Source organism: Sardina pilchardus, chromosome 9 (genome assembly GCF_963854185.1).
Source record: "Sardina pilchardus chromosome 9, fSarPil1.1, whole genome shotgun sequence".
Classification (NCBI taxonomy): Eukaryota; Metazoa; Chordata; class Actinopteri; order Clupeiformes; family Clupeidae; genus Sardina; species Sardina pilchardus.
Window position 1 is genome coordinate 12,942,081 of NC_085002.1, and position 20,000 is coordinate 12,962,080.

A 20,000-nucleotide genomic window follows, 5' to 3' on the forward strand; every position below is an offset into this window, starting at 1 on the left:
AAGTGTGCGTGCGACAGTGCTATAGTGTTGCTTTAAGATCTCAAAGCATAATAGAGCATAGTCAAACTATACTCAGCCACCCTCTCCCCTCTCCCCTCGGCCCTCATTTAGGCCCCTGTGGGTTTTTGGTGCCCGTGTTCCCGCCTCCTCCTCTCCCCGGGGAAGATGTCTCTGAGCATCGGGCCGGACATCCAGCAGGAGGGGGAGAGCGGCCCGCTCGATGACACGGGGGCGAGTAGCAAGTGCAAGGCCAGCGCCCAGCTGCCCCAGCAGGGCAAAGAGGGCGGAGGAGATGCCCCTGAGCCCGAGGACCTTCAGCAGGACTCCCAGGTGAGCCCATCACGCCGCTCCCTCTCTCTTCCACCTGTGCCCCTAAATTATTCTAAACATTCTGAAGTTCAAGTTATTTGTCCCATTTTTACACTGTAGCATTTTCCCCTTTGCCGGTTTTTCTGTCATTTAGTGACTTCTTCCATGAACTTTCCTTAAAGGTGACATAGAATGGAAATATTTTTTTCTTGGTTTTCATGAATTATGAGAGGTTGTGCATAAACAAAGAGCTGTCATGAACATGAATCATGGTTGTGCCCTCCTTCATATGAAAATCTGGAACTTAGAAATAGACACAAAAAAATGGGTGAATTAGAAAACAGCCTGCTTATGATGTCAGACATTGCAATGCCATTGAAGTTCAATTGGGGTTGCCAAAGAGGGCGCCATTTAGTCAAACGGACCATTTCAATACCCAGCCTAAATATATGGTTTTATTAGTCTTGTAAAATTGCAATTGAGCTTATTTGTTTTAAAATCAAAGTTGAATATATACTATTTTAACATCAGAGAACACAGTGCAATACTCAATTCATCAATTCTATGTCACCTTTAAAAATCTGCATGCAGAAGTTTTGCTTGATTGTCTGATGATCAGCTATGCAGCAGCAATGGTGGTCAGAAGTTAAACCAAGTCTACTGTAATATGACGACATTGATGAGTCATATTGCTGTGTCCTGAAATTACTAGACACACACACATACACACACACACACACACACACACACACACACACACACACACACACACACACACACACACACACACACACACACACACACACACACACACACACACACAGACACACAGACAGACAGACAGACCAGTTGTCACAGCCCAACCTGTAGCTGTAGCCCCATTGGAGAGAGGCCAGAGTGTGGGGGAAGTGGCGGATAGGACCTAACCCCCTCTTATCTGGAAAGATCCAGGAAGCGTCGAGAGCCATACTACAGGAACTCTCGGGCAGCCATTTGTCAACATGCCGTGGCCCGGGTAGTTTAATGCCGCGCTGGCCCTGAGCCAGGGTGGGTATTCCTCCTTTATGAGCTATCGCTCAGACCATGCCTCCGCTGTTATGGAGTGAGGAATGGCAGTAATAGCTCACGCGGACTACCTCGCCCGCTCGCCTCTGAAAACGGACCGTTTTCGCCCCGTTATGAGCACATTTATTCTCCATGTAGACGCGCAGGGGCTGAGTGGACATTAGTAGAGATGTTCTTTTCGCCTCGTGGCAGGAAGTTGCCAGAGAGATCTAGCCTGGCTTAGTTTCAAGGGTTCAGTGCTCGTCTCTTCCCTGCACTTGTCCTTCGCTCGAACAGGAAGTCTGGTCATATCCTGCCATGCCTCACAAAACGATTATTGTTTATAAACTTTTGCAACAGTCTTAAGTTGATGTGTTGACTAGGACTGCAGAGTTAATCAATTTTTAATTGAAATAGCAACTTGAACCAATGCTCTTAGGTTGTTGCGGATTCTGCAATTTGTGCAGCCTACAACTCTGTCCCGATGGTTAATCTGGTCACATCTATGATTTGATTATTCATGTCATCCTCCGTGTGTGACAGACACTGAAGCTAACCTAACAGGAGTGCTGTGCTTCTCATGCACTAAGTGGACCAACATAAAGAGAAATTTGGAATTATGAACTTAAGCTTGACTTTCAAAAATAAAATTGCAAATCAAATTGCAATCGCAACACAAATCAGAAACATCGTAAACATGCAATGTTTTACCCACATTGTGCAGCCTTAGTGTCAACTAGCTGTTTACCCTCAGCGTCTGCTGATCCCTTTAGCTGTGACGCACTTAACACATCTCTCTGCCAACACCTTCATTCTCTTCCTCTCTCTTTCATTCTCCTCTCTTTCATTCTCTTCCTCTCTCTTTCATTCTCTTCCTCAGAGGCGATCCCAGAACCACGGCCATGGGAGGAAGAGAGCGAAGGTAAGCAGATCTTGTTTGATCACATTTGCTTAAGCCGGTCGGGTCATTAGCCTAATCCTGCCCTGAGCTAAAGGCTGAGGCCACACCATCACTGCAGCCTTAGGAGCGAGGACTATCCCTCCCTCTCTCTCTCCCTTTCCCTTCCTCTTTCTCTCTCTCTCTCTCACTCCTTTTCTGTCGGTCCCTCCTGCTTTTCCTTTCTCTCTCTCTCCCCCTCTCTCTCTCTCTCTTTCTCCCTCCCTCCCCCTCTCTCTCTCTCCCCCTCTCTCTCTCTCCCCCCTCTCTCTCTCTCTTTCTCTCTCCCTCCCCCCCCTCTCTCTCCTTCCCTCTCTCTCTCTCTCTCTCTTTCACTCTCTCTTCCTCGCTCACCCTCTCTCTCTACCTCCCACCGTAATTCTCTCCGTTGCTCCGGTCCTCCTCTCTGCCCCCTCCTCCCTGGACTGTAGCGAGTTGGCTCAGGTGAGGAAGCGGATTGCCGCTCCTTATCTTACCGCGGGGAATTTCTGGACCAGGCCGGTGGAGGCTCGTGCCTGTTTCACGTGTTTGCGCCTGCGTGTGGTGTGTGTTGTTGTTGTGTGGGTGTGTTTTCCCCCCTCTTCACTCTCCCCCCTCTTAATGGGATTGGGCCATTTTCTATCCTTAGTCCTTTGGTGTACACTTGTGACCGCAATTGTGTTAGTTCTTCCCTGCAAAGATAAAGGGATACAGTAGAGGGAGGGAGGATGGATGGAGGGAGGGACAGAGAAAAGGAGGAGAGAAAGCCCTTTTCTGGGTTGACCTGCTTTCTCGTACTGTAGATCCTTTCTCGCTCTAGTTGGCCACATTGCCAAGTATGTCAGCCACATAGACACAAGCCCCTCTAACTTTCAGGCCAGCAAATGGGCTCACAGGCACCTCAAGTTCTCAAAAGAGTTGTCTTTTTATAAAATGATTGCGCTAAGCCAAGCTGGTTTGTTTACACGTTGATTACAAATGGCTTGGAATGGTTCTCTCATTTTCCTTTTACATGCTAATGTTGTCCGTTGTCTTAATTAAGTTGGTTGGATTGATTTTCAAAGAAGTTAAATGTCGTAACTGAGGCTAAATTGTACCCCTTTCTAAATGTAAATGCATTGTGTAGCTTTGTGATGTGGTGGTCTCATTCATTTAACGTCACTCATATCTCTCTCTCTCTCTCTCTCTCTCTCTCTTCCTCTCTGTCTCTCTCCCTCTCTCTGTCTCAGTCCAATGCCAAGCTGAAGCTGGTGCGTAGTCTGGCGGTGTGTGAGGAGTCCTCAGGTCCATTTTCAGCTGATGGACCCCCAGAGACTCAGGTACGGGCTCACAGCTGCTTTAAAGCCTCTGCGCAATTCACCTTGCAAAGTGCAAAACGATCATTTAGCAGAACAATTTCAATACATCTTGCCTTATGCCAAAGGGTGTACCATTGACGCAGGCTTCTGCACCGCGTTGCCATTACGAGTGCGCACGTGAGGCGTAGAGGTCGTCACGACGCTCCTCTGGCTGCCGTTTTTTTAGGTTAAACGTTCTTGTGGCATCGTAATGGAGTTGTCCGTCATGGTCTTTAGTCAGGGCTTCAGCTGGAGCATGACTGTAATTTCAGGTGCAGATGGTTGCCCTGTTTAATAGATGGAGTAATGTAATGCGCCTGCAACAATAAAGGCTTTTCGATTAGGCCACTTAAGCCGCTCATCCGGAGCTATCGCTACACGTTGCCACGGTCGTACCACTGACCGAGCCCCACTTTTCATGGCCACTACTACAGCCTGCTTTTATTTGTTTATTTGTTCATTTATTTATTTATTTAATTTTATCACACAATGGAAATAATTGCATTTTGTGTGACCTAGCGCAAAGAGACACTGTGCCTATATATATATGTATGTGTGTGTGTGTGTGTGTGTGTGTGTGTGTGTGTGTGTGTGTGTGTGTTGTGTTTTCGGTGACCCAACCTTATCTATTGCAGGATATCATTCAGCTGCATATCAGCTGCCCTTCAGACAAAGAGGAGGAGAAGTCCTCCAAAGACGAGTATGAGAATGAAGAGAAGGAGAAGAAAGACAAGAGCATGCGGAAGAACCTCTCCCGTGGTGAGACGTCTTTTTTTTTTTTCTTTTCTTTTTTTTTCCTTTCCTCCGTCCCTCCCTCTCTCTCTCTCTCACTCTCCGTGACGTTCATGCGCCAGTGTGTTTTATTTTTATCCCGCAAACAATTTCCGTCATCACTTAATCATCTTCGGGCAGGGAGAGGTAAATGTGGCCCCCTCGCCCCATGTCCCGTGTTTACCGTGTGCGAAATGTCAACAGGAAATGCGCCTCTAGGTTACAGGTTGGGATTAGGCTATATTGACTAGTAGTAATAAGTCAGACAAACACCGCCCAGCATCCCCCACCACTGACGGAGTTGCGAGCCACACTCTATGACTCTTTACTCCCCCACTCCTAACATGGTCATTACATCTACTGCTGATGACGCACAGCTGATGAGCTCTTGAGAAGTAGAGGTATGGCCAGACCAGAATCAAATGTAGGCTCTGTTATTGCTTTTTCTGTATTTGTGCTCTCTTTTTAGGTTGTGTAGATTTGATGTGCATCCTTTTTCAAGGTTCTACAGATTGGCGACGCATCCTTTCTCCTTTTCTAATTATTGCCCACTCAACAGGAGTGTTGAATGAATATTTAACTCACCCGCAGAATAAAGGATCAGGACAGCTGTGATTAAGACCCTGTTGCATTCCCAGCCCCCTCCACCATATTTGACAATTGATGTGTGAATTTACTACCGACAGATCCTCTGTGTGTGTGTGTGTGTGTGTGTGTGTGTGTGTGTTTGGTTTAAGTGCTGTCTCTTTTTTCCCCCTTCTCATCCTCCCTCCAGACTCCAGTCAAGAGTACACTGACTCCACTGGTATCGATGTGCACGAGTTCTTGGTCAACACACTGAAAAACAACCCCAGGTATATATGTTGCAGCCTTATTGATTTTCCCGGGTTTGAGCAGACACCACATTGACACAGAATAGTGGGGAGAAGGTCCAACCCTCCCCTCTCCTCCCCTCTCCTGCCCTCCCCTCCTCTCCCCTCCTCTCCCCTCCTCTCCCCTCCCTGGCTCTCCTAAAGCCAATACTGTAATGAGGGCCTCAAGTGTCTGGCTCCTCTCTGCTCGCACACTCAGGAGATCGCTATGCAGCGACACATTCACAGTCAGTAGACGATTGGACACACAGGCTCTTTGATCTTTGTTGGGAACAGTTGGCACTACGTTCTCAAATTCTCTCTCTCCCTCCCCCCCTCCCTTCCTCTATCTCTCTTTCTTTCTTTCTCTATCTCTCTTTCTCTCTCTCTTTCTTTTTCCCTCTCTCTCTCTATCTCTCTCTCTCTCTCTCCCTCTCTCTCTCTCTCTCTCTCTCTCTCTCTCTCTCTCTCTCTCTCTCTCTCTAACAGGGATCGAATGATGCTGCTCAAACTGGAACAAGATATCCTGGAGTTCATTAATGACGACAAGTGAGCCAGAATACCGCGGACGCGCCAATCCTGTTTTAAATTTAACGCCACTCTGTTTGTTCTGCTTAAATATAGCTGGCAGTAGTAATAGTATGATTATAGTGGATATAGTTTAATTACATTGCTCTGTCATACCATGCCTGGGTACCAGGGCCTACACTGGGCAAAAGTGCAGTGCAATTGTGGTCAGTGTGTGTGTGTGTGTGTGTGTGTATGTGTGTGTGTGTGTGTGTGTGTCTGTGTGTGTGTGTGTGTGTGTGTGTGTGTGTGTGTGTGTGTGTGTGTGAGTGATGCGTGTTCCTCTGTGATTAGCATTACTGTTATGACTCTACCAGAGCACCTGCTGCTACATCAGTCTTATATAGTCAAGGTCATGTGTATGCCATCAATCAGGACAGCTGATCAAATGTTTGTTCTCATCTAATTATTTATCACCAGACTCCCCTATTCAGCTTGACTGTAAAAATAAATCCAAATTCTGAATAGGTGAGATAAAAATAAAGTTGTTACAGCTGGATAATATACCATATAAAGGATGGCCATGATGTCTCAGTATAGACACAGTGAGGATAGAATACAGATGGCTAAACAGAGACTAGCCAGGTCAGTGGCCTGAATAAAAATAAAACTGGGTTCACAGTCCCATCTTGTTTCTTTAAATGTTTGTTTGTTTGTTTGTTTGTTTGTTTGTTTCACAGTAACCAGTACAAGAAGTTTCCTCAGATGACCTCCTACCATCGCATGCTGCTGCACAGGGTGGCCGCATACTTCGGCATGGACCACAACGTGGACCAGACCGGCAAGGCCGTCATCATCAACAAGACTGGCAACACACGCATGTGAGCACTAGACAATGACACTGGTGGACAAGACAAGAGCACTTTGTAGACATCAAGTTACAGTTTGATGGATGGATGGATGGATGGATGGAAGGAGGAATAGCAAAAAATGCAGTATATTCCTGCTGCTCGGTTACCTTTGGAGTGTGCCTGAAAACAATTGTTTCTGAACAATGTTAATTTCTCATCGTACGCATATGCGTAATATGTATGTTGATGGAACTTGTGAGTACGGTGTACTTCACTAAGGAAAAGCTTTATAATGTGAACATTGTCTTATTGTGTGGTTTTGTGTCGTTTCTTACCCTTTTACAGCCCTGAGCAAAGGTTCTCTGAACACATAAAGGACGAGAGGAACATGGATTTCCAGAAGAAGTTCATCCTGAAAAGGGATGATGCCAGCATGGACAAGGACGATAATCAGGTGCTGTCTTCTTCCCCTCTTATGCATCTTAAGGTCTCCTAAAAACAGGAGATTTTTGCTCTTGTTGTATCTTTTTGTCACATTCCAATTTTGAACAGAATAGGGCGTAATTGGCTTTTGATTTTCACTTGTTTTCACTTGTTTGACCTCAGACGTGCGATGATTGGTAATAACAGTACAATTTGAATAATAGTCCAAAAGGGGGCCTGAAAAGAATCTGCATTACCTGGAACACTTAAGTAGCAATGAGCTCAGACCTTGTTCCGTACTGTACAGTACATAAAGGAATATTTTTCAGTCACAATTTCTCTACAGCTTATTCTGTTAAAAAACAAATTGTGACAAAATGTAACCACACCAAATCATGAGTTAAGCATTGCATGCCTATGAGTGACGTTTTGATGTATTTTTTTTAATACATGTCCCTTTTGCTGTTTTTGTTTTCAGATCCGTGTGCCGTTGCAGGACGGCCGGCGCAGCAAGTCCATCGAGGAGCGAGAGGAGGAATACCAGCGGGTACGAGACCGGATCTTTGCCCGTGAGGTAAGTGCCTGTGTGTGCGGAGGGGAAACTATTGAAGGTCCCAGCCACTGAGTCTCAGGGCCCACTGTATGCACTCAAACTCCAGCCCCAGTTAAATGTGATGCGTTTGTCTGCTTCAGTTGGGCCGAGGACACTTCTCTTGTCCAGGCTCTCTGTGTTTGAATGGCAAACTTCACGTTGCCGACTCCCTCTTTGGAGTTTTAGTTTGGAGAGTGTGAGGGGAGAGCGTTGTTGGTTTGCTTATCTAACACCGCTCTAGTGTGCGTTCGTAGAGACACACAGGTACATGCTGCAGATGCAGCTCTTTGCATATTAAAAAGATGTTTTTTTTAATACCTTGGCTGAAGGGTTATTTTTAGAGCACCAATCATTTTGTTTTTGTTTTGGAGTTTGTTTGTGTGTTGGCCAGAGGCTCAGTTTGGGTCTTCTCTCTCTCTTAAAAAACAAAACAAAACAAACAATAAAAAAAAAAACACTTTTAAAGGTTAGCTAGAGACAGGGCTGAGTCCAACCCTGTGAGAACAGGGGTTCATAAACACTCTTGAGGTGTGAGTTTGGGGATATGGGCTCAGCTAATTCTTCAGGGCTCAAACACCGACGAGGCCGTTCGTAATGTGCAGGTGTTCTTTTCTTTTCAGTCCTCTCAAAATGGATACATCAACGACAACAGGTAAGCTCCTGCCATGTCGTGGAGACTGTCGCTCACGTCTTGTGTTAGAGCTTGTGATGTGTGGGAAGAAGTCACTGCCTCTCTTAGCAAAAGGAAGACACAGAGGCACACACACACACACACACATATATCTATGGGTGTGTGTTGTGGGTCTGTGTTTGCAAATCTGGTCTTATCTGTTTGGGTTCTATATTCCCCGAGGCAATGAAGGATTTGGCTCTACAATGAATACGCGACTATCAGCTTGTAGTGTATTACTAATTTAAAACCTGGGGCAGCTTAATTCATGCCCTCTTTGCCAGCTTTGAAAATTCACTGTAATAATTCTGCTCTTTCTGGGTAGCTTATTGACCTTCAGTGGTTCTCCAGCTGCTGATGGTGCTGTAGGAAAAAAAAGAAGAAAAACAAATGAAGAAGTATACATTGACCGGGGTGAATATGAAGCTCAGCAGGGTTTCTCAAAAGTCTTGCGCATTTATGGGTGATTCCACCCAGATGCTTTGATTTGTAATCAATTTGGTATTGTCTAAATGTACAGATTTCTGTCATTTCCTCTCATCTCAGACCAAATTATTGCCGAATAAGAAATTAAATGCGTAAGACTCAAATTGTCACTTGAAACTGCTTACCGTCAGATCCAATGCGGTATGAGCCAACAGTATCAGTATTTTAGTGCTATTGTGAGAACTCCTTCTTAGTGGGTTTTGGTCATCATGACTCAAGCAAAGGCCCTTCTGAATATGCATAGCAACTGACCAGACTGAGGTGGCAGTAAGTCCAGAAGGCCTCTCACTCATCGTCCCTCAGAAAGTCACAGCAGTCACATCCTGTAGCTTCCAGCGCAAACAGCACCTCCTGGGCACATCCTGTTCCATGACACACAGACAGACACACTCATATGCACACACACACACACACACACACACACACACACACACACACACACACACACATACGCACACAGATAGAAGCACATGCATGTGCATACACACACACACACACACACACACACACATACGCACACAGATAGAAGCACATGAATGTGCATACACACACACACACACACACACACACACACACACTTGCTTACTGATTCACTCAGTGTTCCCCAAACAGTTGGTGCTGTCTTATTCAAACAGACTATGACGCTGAGACAAGAGATACAGTTTTTGTGACTGCCCATGTTTGAGATTTGCATTGAATGGCCTCTTATGTATGCCATAGATTCTGCACGCCTTACTGTAGATCTAGGGAATAACTAGCAGTACATGGATGGAGCCACTACCTAGCCTACCTTAAGCAGAGGATGTGAAGATGTGGCCGAGTAGCTCGGGGGCAGCCTGGAGTGAAAGCTGGTGTGGATTTGCACAAACTGCTGAGCAGGGTTGAAAGAGAAGGGAGTAGGGGGGGATGGAGTGGGGTGTGGGATGGGATGGGATGCTGCTCAGTTTGCATTTTCCCCCCTTTTTTTACCTCCACTTTTTGTTGTTGCTGGGTTTTATTCGCTGCTCGGGGGTGGAAGCTCCTTATCCCCATCCCACCCCACCTCACCCCACCCCACTCCACCCCACCCCTGTCCCATGTAGCCCTTGTCCCTTACCTTACCCCCCCCACCCCCCCCCCCCCTTACACCCCCACCCCACCCTCTTACCCCGCTCTCCCCCCTACACACACCCCACCCTACCCTCTTTCCCACCCCCCACCCCCAGTAACCTCTAGCATTTCTCTCCAATGCAACCCAACAGACTTTCCACTGAAGGCTATTCCTCTAGTTCTCAAAAGAGGAGGCAGATCTTTAGGTACTGGGTGTGATGTGTGTTGTCATGCCCGTTTTCTGTGGTTATCTATTAATGATTTGTTTGTTTGTTTGTTTTTTCATATTTGTGTGTGTGTGTGTGTGCGCGTGTGTGTGCGTGTGTGCGTGTGTGCGTGTGTGCGTGTGTGTGTGTGCGTGTGTGTGTTTATTTCTGTTGGTTTGTAATCCCCCCCCCCTCCCCTGCTTGGCGATGGCTCTGCGCACCGTGGGGCTTGACAGGCCCATGCATGGCTGCTTCGTGGGGACGTTTATTCCCTCACTTTCATTTATTTATTTATCCTTTTCACTCAGTCCTCTGGGGACGTTAGCCATCACCCCTGCTGCACACAGCATCACCGGGGTGCACGTGTGTGTGTTTGAGTGTGTGTTTGTGTATGCAAGTGTGTGTGTGTGTGTGTGTGTGTGTGTGTTTGTGTTGTATACAGTATGTGCATTTTTGTGTGTGTGTGTTTGTATGTATGCAAGTGTGTGTGTGCGTGCGCGCTAGTAGACGGGTGCTTGTTGCCATGGTGGAGGTTGCCCGCACTGCTTCACTGAGCCCCAGTGGCTCTGTGCTGATGGACAGGCTGCAGCATGAGGCCCCCTCGGCCCGCCCTTTATCTCTCTCAGCTGTCCACTCGTGTTCCGCGCTGTTTCAGTGGTATGGCCTGACGGGAGGGAGTTTGCTTAGAACACAGATTATCTTTGGACTAGGGAAGCACAACCTGTCTTTTAAAAAAATAATAATAATAAATTAAGAGCTAATGTTTTCAAACTCATTTATTATTACACCAACCTCTTTTGTGTCAGAAGGAACTTATGCTTGTATACAAAGTGTCACACTAAGAATAAGATATTTCTTTTAATCATATCCTAATTTCATCTTTTAAAAGAAATTAGTCATTCACTCATTAAAAAAAGAAAAAGAATGACTTGAAAAATAAAAAAAAAATAACCTAGTGTTAACACATTTGTATGTTGGATGAGGCACATTTGCAGAAATATTTAGATCTACCGATTTGATAACTACCGTTTCTTTCGGCTGACATCAACATTTTGCTGTTGTTACGGTCTCTCCCTTGTGTGGAGAGTGTAAGGAGCTGCTGCTGTAGGCCTGCAGTTAAAGATGAACTATTCAAGTTTTTTAGCATAAGTTACCTGAACTGATCAGCTTCGGAGTCATTGGAATGGTTATTTGACTTATTTTGGGTTGAATGTTTGCTGTCTCGCTTCCCCCTAGCGCCTGTGAGCGGAAAAAACACACTGTGCCACTGGGCCGGTCAGAAAATCTCGCAGCCTCGTGATCATGCTCAAGCTAAAGCTGTAGGGGAAGCTCTGCAGAGAAACCTACAAGGGTAGAACAAGAAAACAGCGAAGAAATTGCCAAACCTGCATAGTTCCTCTTTAAGATACGAAGGTGAAGAGATTTTCAGGTTTGGCTGCTGCCTGCAGCTTAGAGTGGTGGATTGAGAAACAGCACAGCCTACTGTATGATAAATGGTAGTGCATTCCCCCTTATGAATGTACTGTATTGAAATAAGCTGCTTCAAATAACATAATCTAGATGTATTGATGGGATTATTATCATTGAATAGTGACATAACTAGAAAGCTCATTATGTTATGTTTTATTTTTTTAAAGAGACTTGACTAGCATGTGAGATTGTGAGATGGCTTCCAGGGGGAAGAGGAGGCAGACATGTTGTGAAGAAGGAGATATCTCTGCTCATCTACCTTCCCCTCTCTTTCTGTACTCTCCTCCCCTCCCTCCCTCTCTCTCTCTCTCACTCTCTCTCTCTACCACTCTCATCTGCATAGTGAGAACCACCCTCCCCTAAAATAGGCCGCACAGCTCGCTTAAAATAGCTCATCCATTAATTACAGCCGCACTGAAAAATTCATCAGACACTGCCACCTTTAAAAAAGATACAGGAAAAAAAATAAAAGAAAGCAATGCAGGAAGAGAGAGAGAGAAATTAAGACCGCCAGAGAAACACACACCACTCACGATATGCCAAGTGTATTTTTCACCCCTCTCCAATCTTGGAGATCCTCCTGTTCTGTCTTGTTTTTTTTTTTTTTTTTGCTTTTTTTTTTTTAAGTATGAGCTCAATTTGAGCACATCCCACACACTCTGTCCTCTCTGTCTGTCACCTCACAGCGCCAGGGGAGGCATCCACAGATATGAAGCCATCTGAGCCACAGCAGCAGGCATGCACCAATACGCTCATTCGCTCTCTACATTTCTTTCTCTCCCAACTTTGCCTCTCTCTCTGCTTCTCTTTCTCTCTCTTCCTGTCTTTTTCGCTCTCTCTCTCCCTCTCTCCGATACTTCCTCCATGCAAGTTCAGGCAGAGAGATGTACCAAAGTGCAGACAATTGAAACCAAATCTTGTGTTGGTCACTCTGCAGTCATGTTGCTCAAACGAGAAGGGACTCGTAGGATTGTTTGTTTGAAGGATTGTTGCTACTCTGTACAACAGGAGCATGCTTTTGTGAGTCCCTGGTGATGGGCAAATAAATCCAGAGCTTGTTATTCACTAAATATAGCAACTCTTTGATTATGGTGCCATTCTCTTTGAACAAGCCAGAAAAGTGCATTAAGTGATAAATGGTACCATTTCCTAAATGGCTAGTCCAGACAGATTGATCTGTTTGTGTTGTACCGAGAGTGACCATTAGATGACCGGAGCTTCTACATCAAGGCTTGTGTGTTTAGATACGCATTTCCTTTCAACAGCTGTAGAGCTTACATTACATGATAGATCGACTTTGAAATATAGCGTCTGGGCATCTACATGTGTTTCTAACTGTACTTTTCTGTGTCGAATGAACCTGAATTTTTGTACTAATTTGGCATTAACATTTGTGTGTCTGTGTGCCTTCCTGTTATGTGTTGATATATTGTCTGCATTGTGTGTCAGGTGGTGGTGTGATGGTGTGTGTTGTCTTCCTTCTGTGTGAGGTCTCTGTGTGTAAATATATTTTGTGTTTTGTGTGTGTTATCGTCCACAGCTTGGGTTTTGTTAACAGTGTTGTCCATTTCCATGTCTGGTTTGTCTTTTGGGAAAATGTACTAAGTACAGTTGCCCCTGGACTTGCATCACACCGGTTCTAACTGCATGTGTGTGTGTAATTTATATATGTATGTATGTACTGTACAGTATGTGTGTGCGTGCGTGTGTGTATGTGTAGGTGACTTGGGAGTGATATAGGAGCTGATGAGTATACGGTGTGTGTGTGTGTGTGTTTGCACATGTGCTGGGATGTCTGCATTTCTCGGTTTGTTATTTTTTGGCTTGGAATGGGGTGTTGGAAAGAGCTGTTGATATTTGTGCTGAATGCTTCACTCTCCCTGTAAGCCCCGAAGAGATGAGAGTTTTTTTTTCTGTGATCAACATTTGCCCTTTACTCTTCTGCTCCCCTCTTTCATTTTCTCACTTCTTTGCACCCTCTCTTTCCTCTGCTATTCTCTCTCTATCTCTCCATCTCTCTCTCTCTTTCTCTCTCTCTCATTCTCTGTCAAACCACGTTCTGTCTTTCTTTTCTGTTCTTCATCTCCTCCGTCAATCATGTTGTTGTTTGCTCTGATTCTGTTCCTTTTCCACACCCTCTGGATCTGTCTCCACTTGTGCTCTTTGTTTCTCTGTACATGTCTTGTCTTTATCTGTTGCTTCATCTATCATCTCTCTGTGTGTCTCTCTCTGTCTCTCCACCTTGCCTCCTTTCGCTCTCTCTTCTGTGGTCTATCCTTCTATCTGTTTTTCTTCTCTTTCTTTCACTCTGCTTCATTCTCTTTCTCTCTTATCTTCTCCCTTTCTTCACCCTGTCTTTGTCTATCTCTCCCTCATTTTCTTTCTCTCTCTCTCTATTTCTCTCTCTCTCCACCCTCTCTCTCCCCCTCTCTCTCTTCACCCTCTCTCTCCCCCCTCTTTCTCTCTCTCTCCCTCCCTCCCTCTCTTTCCCTCCTCCTCCTCCTCCTCCTCCTCTCTCTGTCTGTCAGAGGGAACCGTGAGAGCTCGAGCAGGGCGTCGAGCAGCAGGCAGAGCAGCACGGACAGCGACATGAAGTGTCTGGAGCCGCGGCCGTGGAGCAGCACCGACTCGGACAGCTCCAACCGCACGCTGCGCCCGCCCGTCACCAAGGCCAGCAGCTTCTCGGGCATCTCCATCCTGACGCGCGGCGACAGTCTGGGCAGCGCCAAGGGCTCCCAGGGCAGTGCCAGGGGCTCCCGCAACGGTACTTAACACAAGCCTGCCCTCTGGCCCCGCCTGCCACACTCACAGCTCACAGGACGCGTTCTTGTGCTCTGAACAGAATACTCCTGATGCGCTCAGTATATCATAGGACACTCTGGACTTGGCTTCTTAGTGATTTTGTAACAAGTTGCTCAAACAAGGTGATTTAAGGCGGTTTTCTGTCTTATATTCACATGATCTGATCAGAGCAAAGCATGTGGAAGCATCAACAAGAGAATAGATGTCTGAAGTTCGCCTACATAAAGGACCCAAAGTTGCCCGGATCTACTGTAGATCTCCTTATATGGGCATAGATGACAGCTCTTCGGTCATTTTTATCTTCATTATTATCCACATACCACATTACTCTTTTTAGAAACACACACGCCAGTCTCAGGTGTGCAGTTGCAGTGACCCGCCTTTCTCTCTCTCACCTGCCAGCTCTCCCCCCGGCCACCATGGATGTGTGCCCCCCAGCGCCCGCGCCACAGCCGGGCCGCAGCCTGCTGCCGTGCCCGTCCAACCCGCCTCAGCAGCAGAGCCAGCCGCCCCCTCCCCCTCCCCAGCAGGCCCTGCTGCCCACACCCACCCAGCACCCCATGGGCAACCACATGATGGGCCAGGTGGGCATCAGGGCCTCCGTTGGGTGGGAGGGGAGGGGAGGGCTGGGCTAGTTATGCCTTGAAACTTGTTTGTTAAATCCTCCTCTACCTTTAAGTTTTAAACCGCTTTCAAGTAAATATTACTATTTACTTTATCCTTTTCCTTTTCTTTAGCTAACAAATAATAATAACTTCTCTTTCACCCCTCCCTCTCTTCTGCACCTTCTCCTGTGCTGCTGCCTCGGTCTTCCTTTGGGCTATTATTATTCTTCTCTCCATTTCTTTACCTTTTTCTTTCCTCTTCTCTCCTTCTTTCTCTGCCTTTCTTATTTACATATCTCTCTCTGTCCTTCCCCCTCTCCCTCACTTCTTTGCTCCCTCTCTCCCTCCCTCCCTCTCTTTTCCTCTCAGCCGGTGGGTGCTCTGCAGCCCTCTCCACAGCCTGTCTCCTACTCCAGCCCTTCCTGTCCCCAGGTCCTCCTGCCCGTCTCTCCTCCCCAGCAGTACAACATGGTACTCCTCTCTCTTCTCCTTTCTGTTCTCCTTTCTCTTCTCCTCTCTCACCTCTCTCTTCTCCTCTCTTTTCTCCTCTCTCTTCTCCTCTCTGTTCTCCTCTCTTCTCCTCTCTTCTCTTCTCCTCTCTCTTCTCCTCTCTCACCTCTCTATTCTCCTCTCTCACCTCTCTCTTCTCCTCTCTTTTCTCCTCTCTCTTCTCCTCTCTGTTCTCCTCTCTTCTCCTCTCTTCTCTTCTCCTCTCTTCTCCTCTCTCACCTCTCTGGTCTCCTCTCCATTCTCCTCTATTCTCCTTTCTCTTCGCCTCTCTCTTTTCCTCTCTCTTCTACTCTCTCTCACTCCCGCTATCTCCTTTGGCTCTCTCTGTCTCGCTCTAACCACTCAGCTTCCCATCACAAACAAGTAAGGTAACTGGCAGTGAGGTTGGGGCACCGTACACCGCGCTGTAGATGTTACATATGCTGTAGATGTTTAGATGTATCTAGCATGAGTTAATTCACGTCACTGTGTGACTCTTGTGATTCTTGTGCCACGTGATGTGTCCGGTGTCTGTAGATTGCATACTGTAGGATCAGTTGTTTAGGTTGTGCTAAAATAAAGCGCAACAACTATGCATGTTTGGTTGTTTCATGAACATGGCTATGGTTAAAGTATTCAGTACCGTATAGTGACCAGCATGTAATAGTACTGTAATGTCTCCGTTCTTCCATCCTTCCCTGTTGCCAGGGTGACGAGCTGACCCCTCAGTTTGGCCAGATGACCCTAAGCCGCCAGGGCTCCAGTGAGAACCCAGATGGGCCGCCCATGTACCAGACGGCTCCGGCCGTCCTCTCCCAGCACCCGCCGCCCCAGACCAGCTACATCATGGCCGCCCCAGCAGGCCAGCCCATGGCCCCTCCCTCCGGCTACCAGCCCAGCGGCGCGCACTCCCACCCGCCACCTCCCCCACCTCCGCCCGCTCAGCCCGTCATGCAGGCCCCGCCTCCCCCGCAGGGCTACATGCAGGCCCCGCCCCCCCAGCAGGTAAGAAGCTTCAGGTGATGTGAAACTGTCTAGGTCACGTGAAGACTAAGTGATGTGAAGATTGTCTACTGTAGGTGGTCATCATCATCACTAATCATGTGATGATGATGTAGTGAAGTAGGGGTCTTGGGAGGATAACGCTTGACTTTTAATTCACCACCACATTTTAATGTCTCTCAACATGTCGAGGGATTGAGTGAGTTGGTGAAAATAGGGAACACGATGGTACAGTACCAAACTATGAGCGTGGTAAATATAATCAGATCATTTTGGCAGTAAATGCTACCTTCAGAGGCCATCCAAATTTTGTTCACATCTACACGCTTCTCGCTACTGAAAAATGTATGGTTGGTTGTTTAATTAAACATTCTGTTTTGTTTTCTAATTTTAAACCAAAAAGGATGGAAATGGTTTCTGTTAAGATATAGTGCATGTCCGGTTGGGAAGTGCAGGCTCGTACTGTAGGTGCGGACCTGCTCTGTTGTGGTTTGCTCTGGTTCTGCTTGCCTGATCCGAGCTGTGTGGACTCGGCAGCGCAGCAGAGAGAGGGAGGGAGAGAGAGAGAGAGAGAGACTGCTGACGATCGAATTGGGGTCTCTAGAGAGTTCCTCTGCTGTGGCGGAGCAGTGGTGTGACATTACATCGTGCAGGAGCGAGTTGCCACATTGTTTGTTTGCTGTCGTCTGAGGACGGTCAAGACTGGCGGCGGCGGCGACGGCATATCGGATCCCCCCTCTGTCTGGCTTGGGCTCAGGGGGGAGAGGGGAGTTCAGTCCAGGTCTTCTCACATCTCCTTTCTGCCGTTTACAATAGGAAACTTTTAAATGTCATCATCAGTGCGCTTTTCTTTTTTTTGGTCTTTTGTTGCTGAGGCAGGCAGGAGGTGGGAAAGTGAGGGGGAAAATGTAACAAACATGAGGGAGGGGGCGCTTCACTTTGCAGTTGCGTAACCATATAAGTGAGAAATGTCAATGGGGGGCTCTGCTGTGAAGTTTCTCAGCCAGCTCTTGCACTTCCCCAGCTATCTCTCGCTCTCTCTCTCTCTTCCTGTCTCTCTCTCCTTCTGTCTCTCTCTCTCTCTCTTTGTCTCTTTCTCTCTCTCTCTCTCTCTCTCTCTCTCTCTCTCTCTCTCTCCCCCTTCCCTCCGCCCCTCTCCCATTCCGGCTGCTGTCTTATGAAGTCGGCTCTTCCTGAAGCATCACGTGGCCCCTCTGCGGTGGAGCGGGGGCGGCTGAATCGAGCGGCGAGATCCATATGGGCTCCGTTTGAAAGCCCTGAGGAGCCCACCGCTGTGGGGCATTGACTTGCAGCTCCCCCTCCTGGGCGGGGAGTGTCACGCGCACAAACACAACGGTTATCCATCACACACGAGGCCTAGTGAGTGAGAGAGCAAGCCAAGGGCACCACTGGAGCTACTGTATGTGGTGGAACCAGGGAAACCAGCCCCCATGCAAAGAGTAGTATATCGCTTTACACATGCCTTTGGGAAAAAACTGTAGATTAGTGGAATGAATGACGTTGATTCAATCCACTCTCAATCCTGTTTGAGTGTGTCTGTGTGCGTGCGCACTTGTGTGAGCACACAAGGGGTGTATGGGTGTATGGGCACTCTCTGGGAGAATTTGGAGAATCTGGAATTGATTTGTATTATGTGGAAGCATCATCAACTCTGTGGAGGAGAGCAGAGTCTGTAGGAGCTCATTGCAGATGTGCTCTTGTGGAACATTCCACACACATTCTCATTCTCTCTCTCTCTCTCTCTCTCTCTCTCTCTACCTTTCTACTTTTCTACCTTTCTTCCCTCCTTCCGTCAGATCCAGGTGTCGTACTACCCTCCAGGCCAGTACACCAGCTCAGGCCAGCAGTACAGGCCCATGTCTCACCAGGTGTCTTACCCCCAACAGCGTGCTCAGCCCATGCCTCAGCCGGCACAGCAGTCTGGTCAGTCACTACTCATCACTCTCTCTCTCTCTCTCTCTCTCTCTCTCTCTCTCTCTCTCTCTCTCTCTCTCTCTCTCTCTCTCTCTCGCTCTCTTGCTCTCTCTCTCTCACTCGCTCTTGCTCTTAATCCATATCTGTCAGTCATGCCCCCTCTCTATGAATCTTTCTCTTTCACTCAGCCCTTCTTCCTCTTTCATATTCTCTCTCTCTCTCGGTCACCCCCTTCACTCTGTCTGTTCTGCAAAAAACATTCATTTTACACACACACACACACACACACACACACACACACACACACACACACACACACACACACACACACACACACACACACAGTAACAAAGTTTAAAGCAACACTATAGAGTTTTTCGTACCTTAAAATAATGTTTCCAAAATCATTTCAGCGGTTCATCAACTCATAACAGGGTGAACGGCGCTTTCACTCTGCGGCCCTCTATCGGCTATAACCGCACTATGTAACTTTACAAGGTGGGGTAGTGTATCTGTAGTTCAGTTAAATGAGACATCAGAAACTACAAATGTGACTTGCTTCGATGTCGCAATACATCATACTTTCATAAAATCATGCAACATATTCTACCTTGTCTGTTATTTGCTGGACTAACAAATAGCGTGTGTGTGCAACAGAGGAAAAGTGCTTTAGTGTTGCTTTAAAATAACCTCTAATCTCTTCCTCTCGTCAGCTGGTATCCAGACTATGATGCCCAGTCAACAGCCAGCCTACCAGAGCATGATGGGAGTGCAGCAGCCTCAGAACCCCGGCATGATGAACTCCCAGAGGACGAGCATGGGAGGCCAGATGCAGGGCCAAATGCAGGGCCAAATGCAGGGCCAAATGCAGGGCCAAATCCAGGGCCAGATGCAGGGCCAAATGCAGGGCCAAATGCAGGGCCAAATGCAGGGCCAAATGCAGGGCCAAATGCAGGGCATGATGGTCCAGTATCCGCCAATGCCCTCCTATCAGGTATGTGCTCTCAGACGATTGGTTGTTAGAGTCTTTGTGAGTTCCATGGCTTGATGAATGTTGGAATTGAATTGTGATGCAGTGGCGCCATGGTAACCAGTGGTGTTCCTTCCGGCAGGTGCCCGTGGCCAATGAGAGCCAGCCAGTGGTGCAGCAGCAGTACCAGCAGCCAGTGATGGTTCCTGCCACTCAGTCGGTGCAGGGGCCCATGCCAGGCACGGCCATGCCAGTCTACTACAGCGTCCTCACGCCCACTCAACAGAACAGCACAAGGTCAGCACCTTGCTTTTTCTCTTCTGATCCCATACACATACACGCGCACGCGCGCACACACACACACACACACACTCACACCCTCATTCTCATGTGTAGCCATCCACACACACACACACACACACACACATGTACACATATAGTCACATGTACAGTGTACCCACTACATGCACTCACACACATCCAAACTCACAGCTGCACAAGGTCAGTTACTATGGATCTTGGCCACCAAGCATTTATAGTCCCAAGGCCAGACAGCACATGTCTAGGCAAGTCAAAACCACACACAATTTCACACATTTGCTAGACCTTGTGTGGTACAGCATATAATTCATGCTATCAACTTATACACTATATAAAACTTTCAGCGATTCCTAT

At 47.2% G+C, this 20,000-nt stretch overlaps 1 protein-coding gene across 2 annotated transcripts in view; it reads left to right on the plus strand.

Annotated features, from left to right (window-relative positions):
• LOC134092777 (R3H domain-containing protein 2) overlaps positions 1–20,000 on the plus strand; it is a 60,869-nt gene that overhangs the window by 32,485 nt on the left and 8,384 nt on the right. The window contains exons 4-21 of one of the 2 annotated variants that reach the window (XM_062545849.1): positions 112–330; positions 2,234–2,275; positions 3,499–3,588; positions 4,242–4,365; positions 5,153–5,231; positions 5,718–5,777; positions 6,476–6,616; positions 6,932–7,040; positions 7,488–7,583; positions 8,222–8,253; positions 9,999–10,052; positions 14,051–14,286; positions 14,727–14,908; positions 15,299–15,400; positions 16,127–16,423; positions 18,238–18,364; positions 19,069–19,349; positions 19,468–19,622. In XM_062545849.1, the coding sequence (XP_062401833.1) occupies positions 166–330; positions 2,234–2,275; positions 3,499–3,588; positions 4,242–4,365; positions 5,153–5,231; positions 5,718–5,777; positions 6,476–6,616; positions 6,932–7,040; positions 7,488–7,583; positions 8,222–8,253; positions 9,999–10,052; positions 14,051–14,286; positions 14,727–14,908; positions 15,299–15,400; positions 16,127–16,423; positions 18,238–18,364; positions 19,069–19,349; positions 19,468–19,622 (2,372 nt within the window). In that variant the 5' untranslated portion in view covers positions 112–165. The remainder of the gene's footprint in view (positions 1–111; positions 331–2,233; positions 2,276–3,498; positions 3,589–4,241; positions 4,366–5,152; positions 5,232–5,717; positions 5,778–6,475; positions 6,617–6,931; positions 7,041–7,487; positions 7,584–8,221; positions 8,254–9,998; positions 10,053–14,050; positions 14,287–14,726; positions 14,909–15,298; positions 15,401–16,126; positions 16,424–18,237; positions 18,365–19,068; positions 19,350–19,467; positions 19,623–20,000) is intronic. The other variant, XM_062545848.1, reaches the window with a different exon arrangement.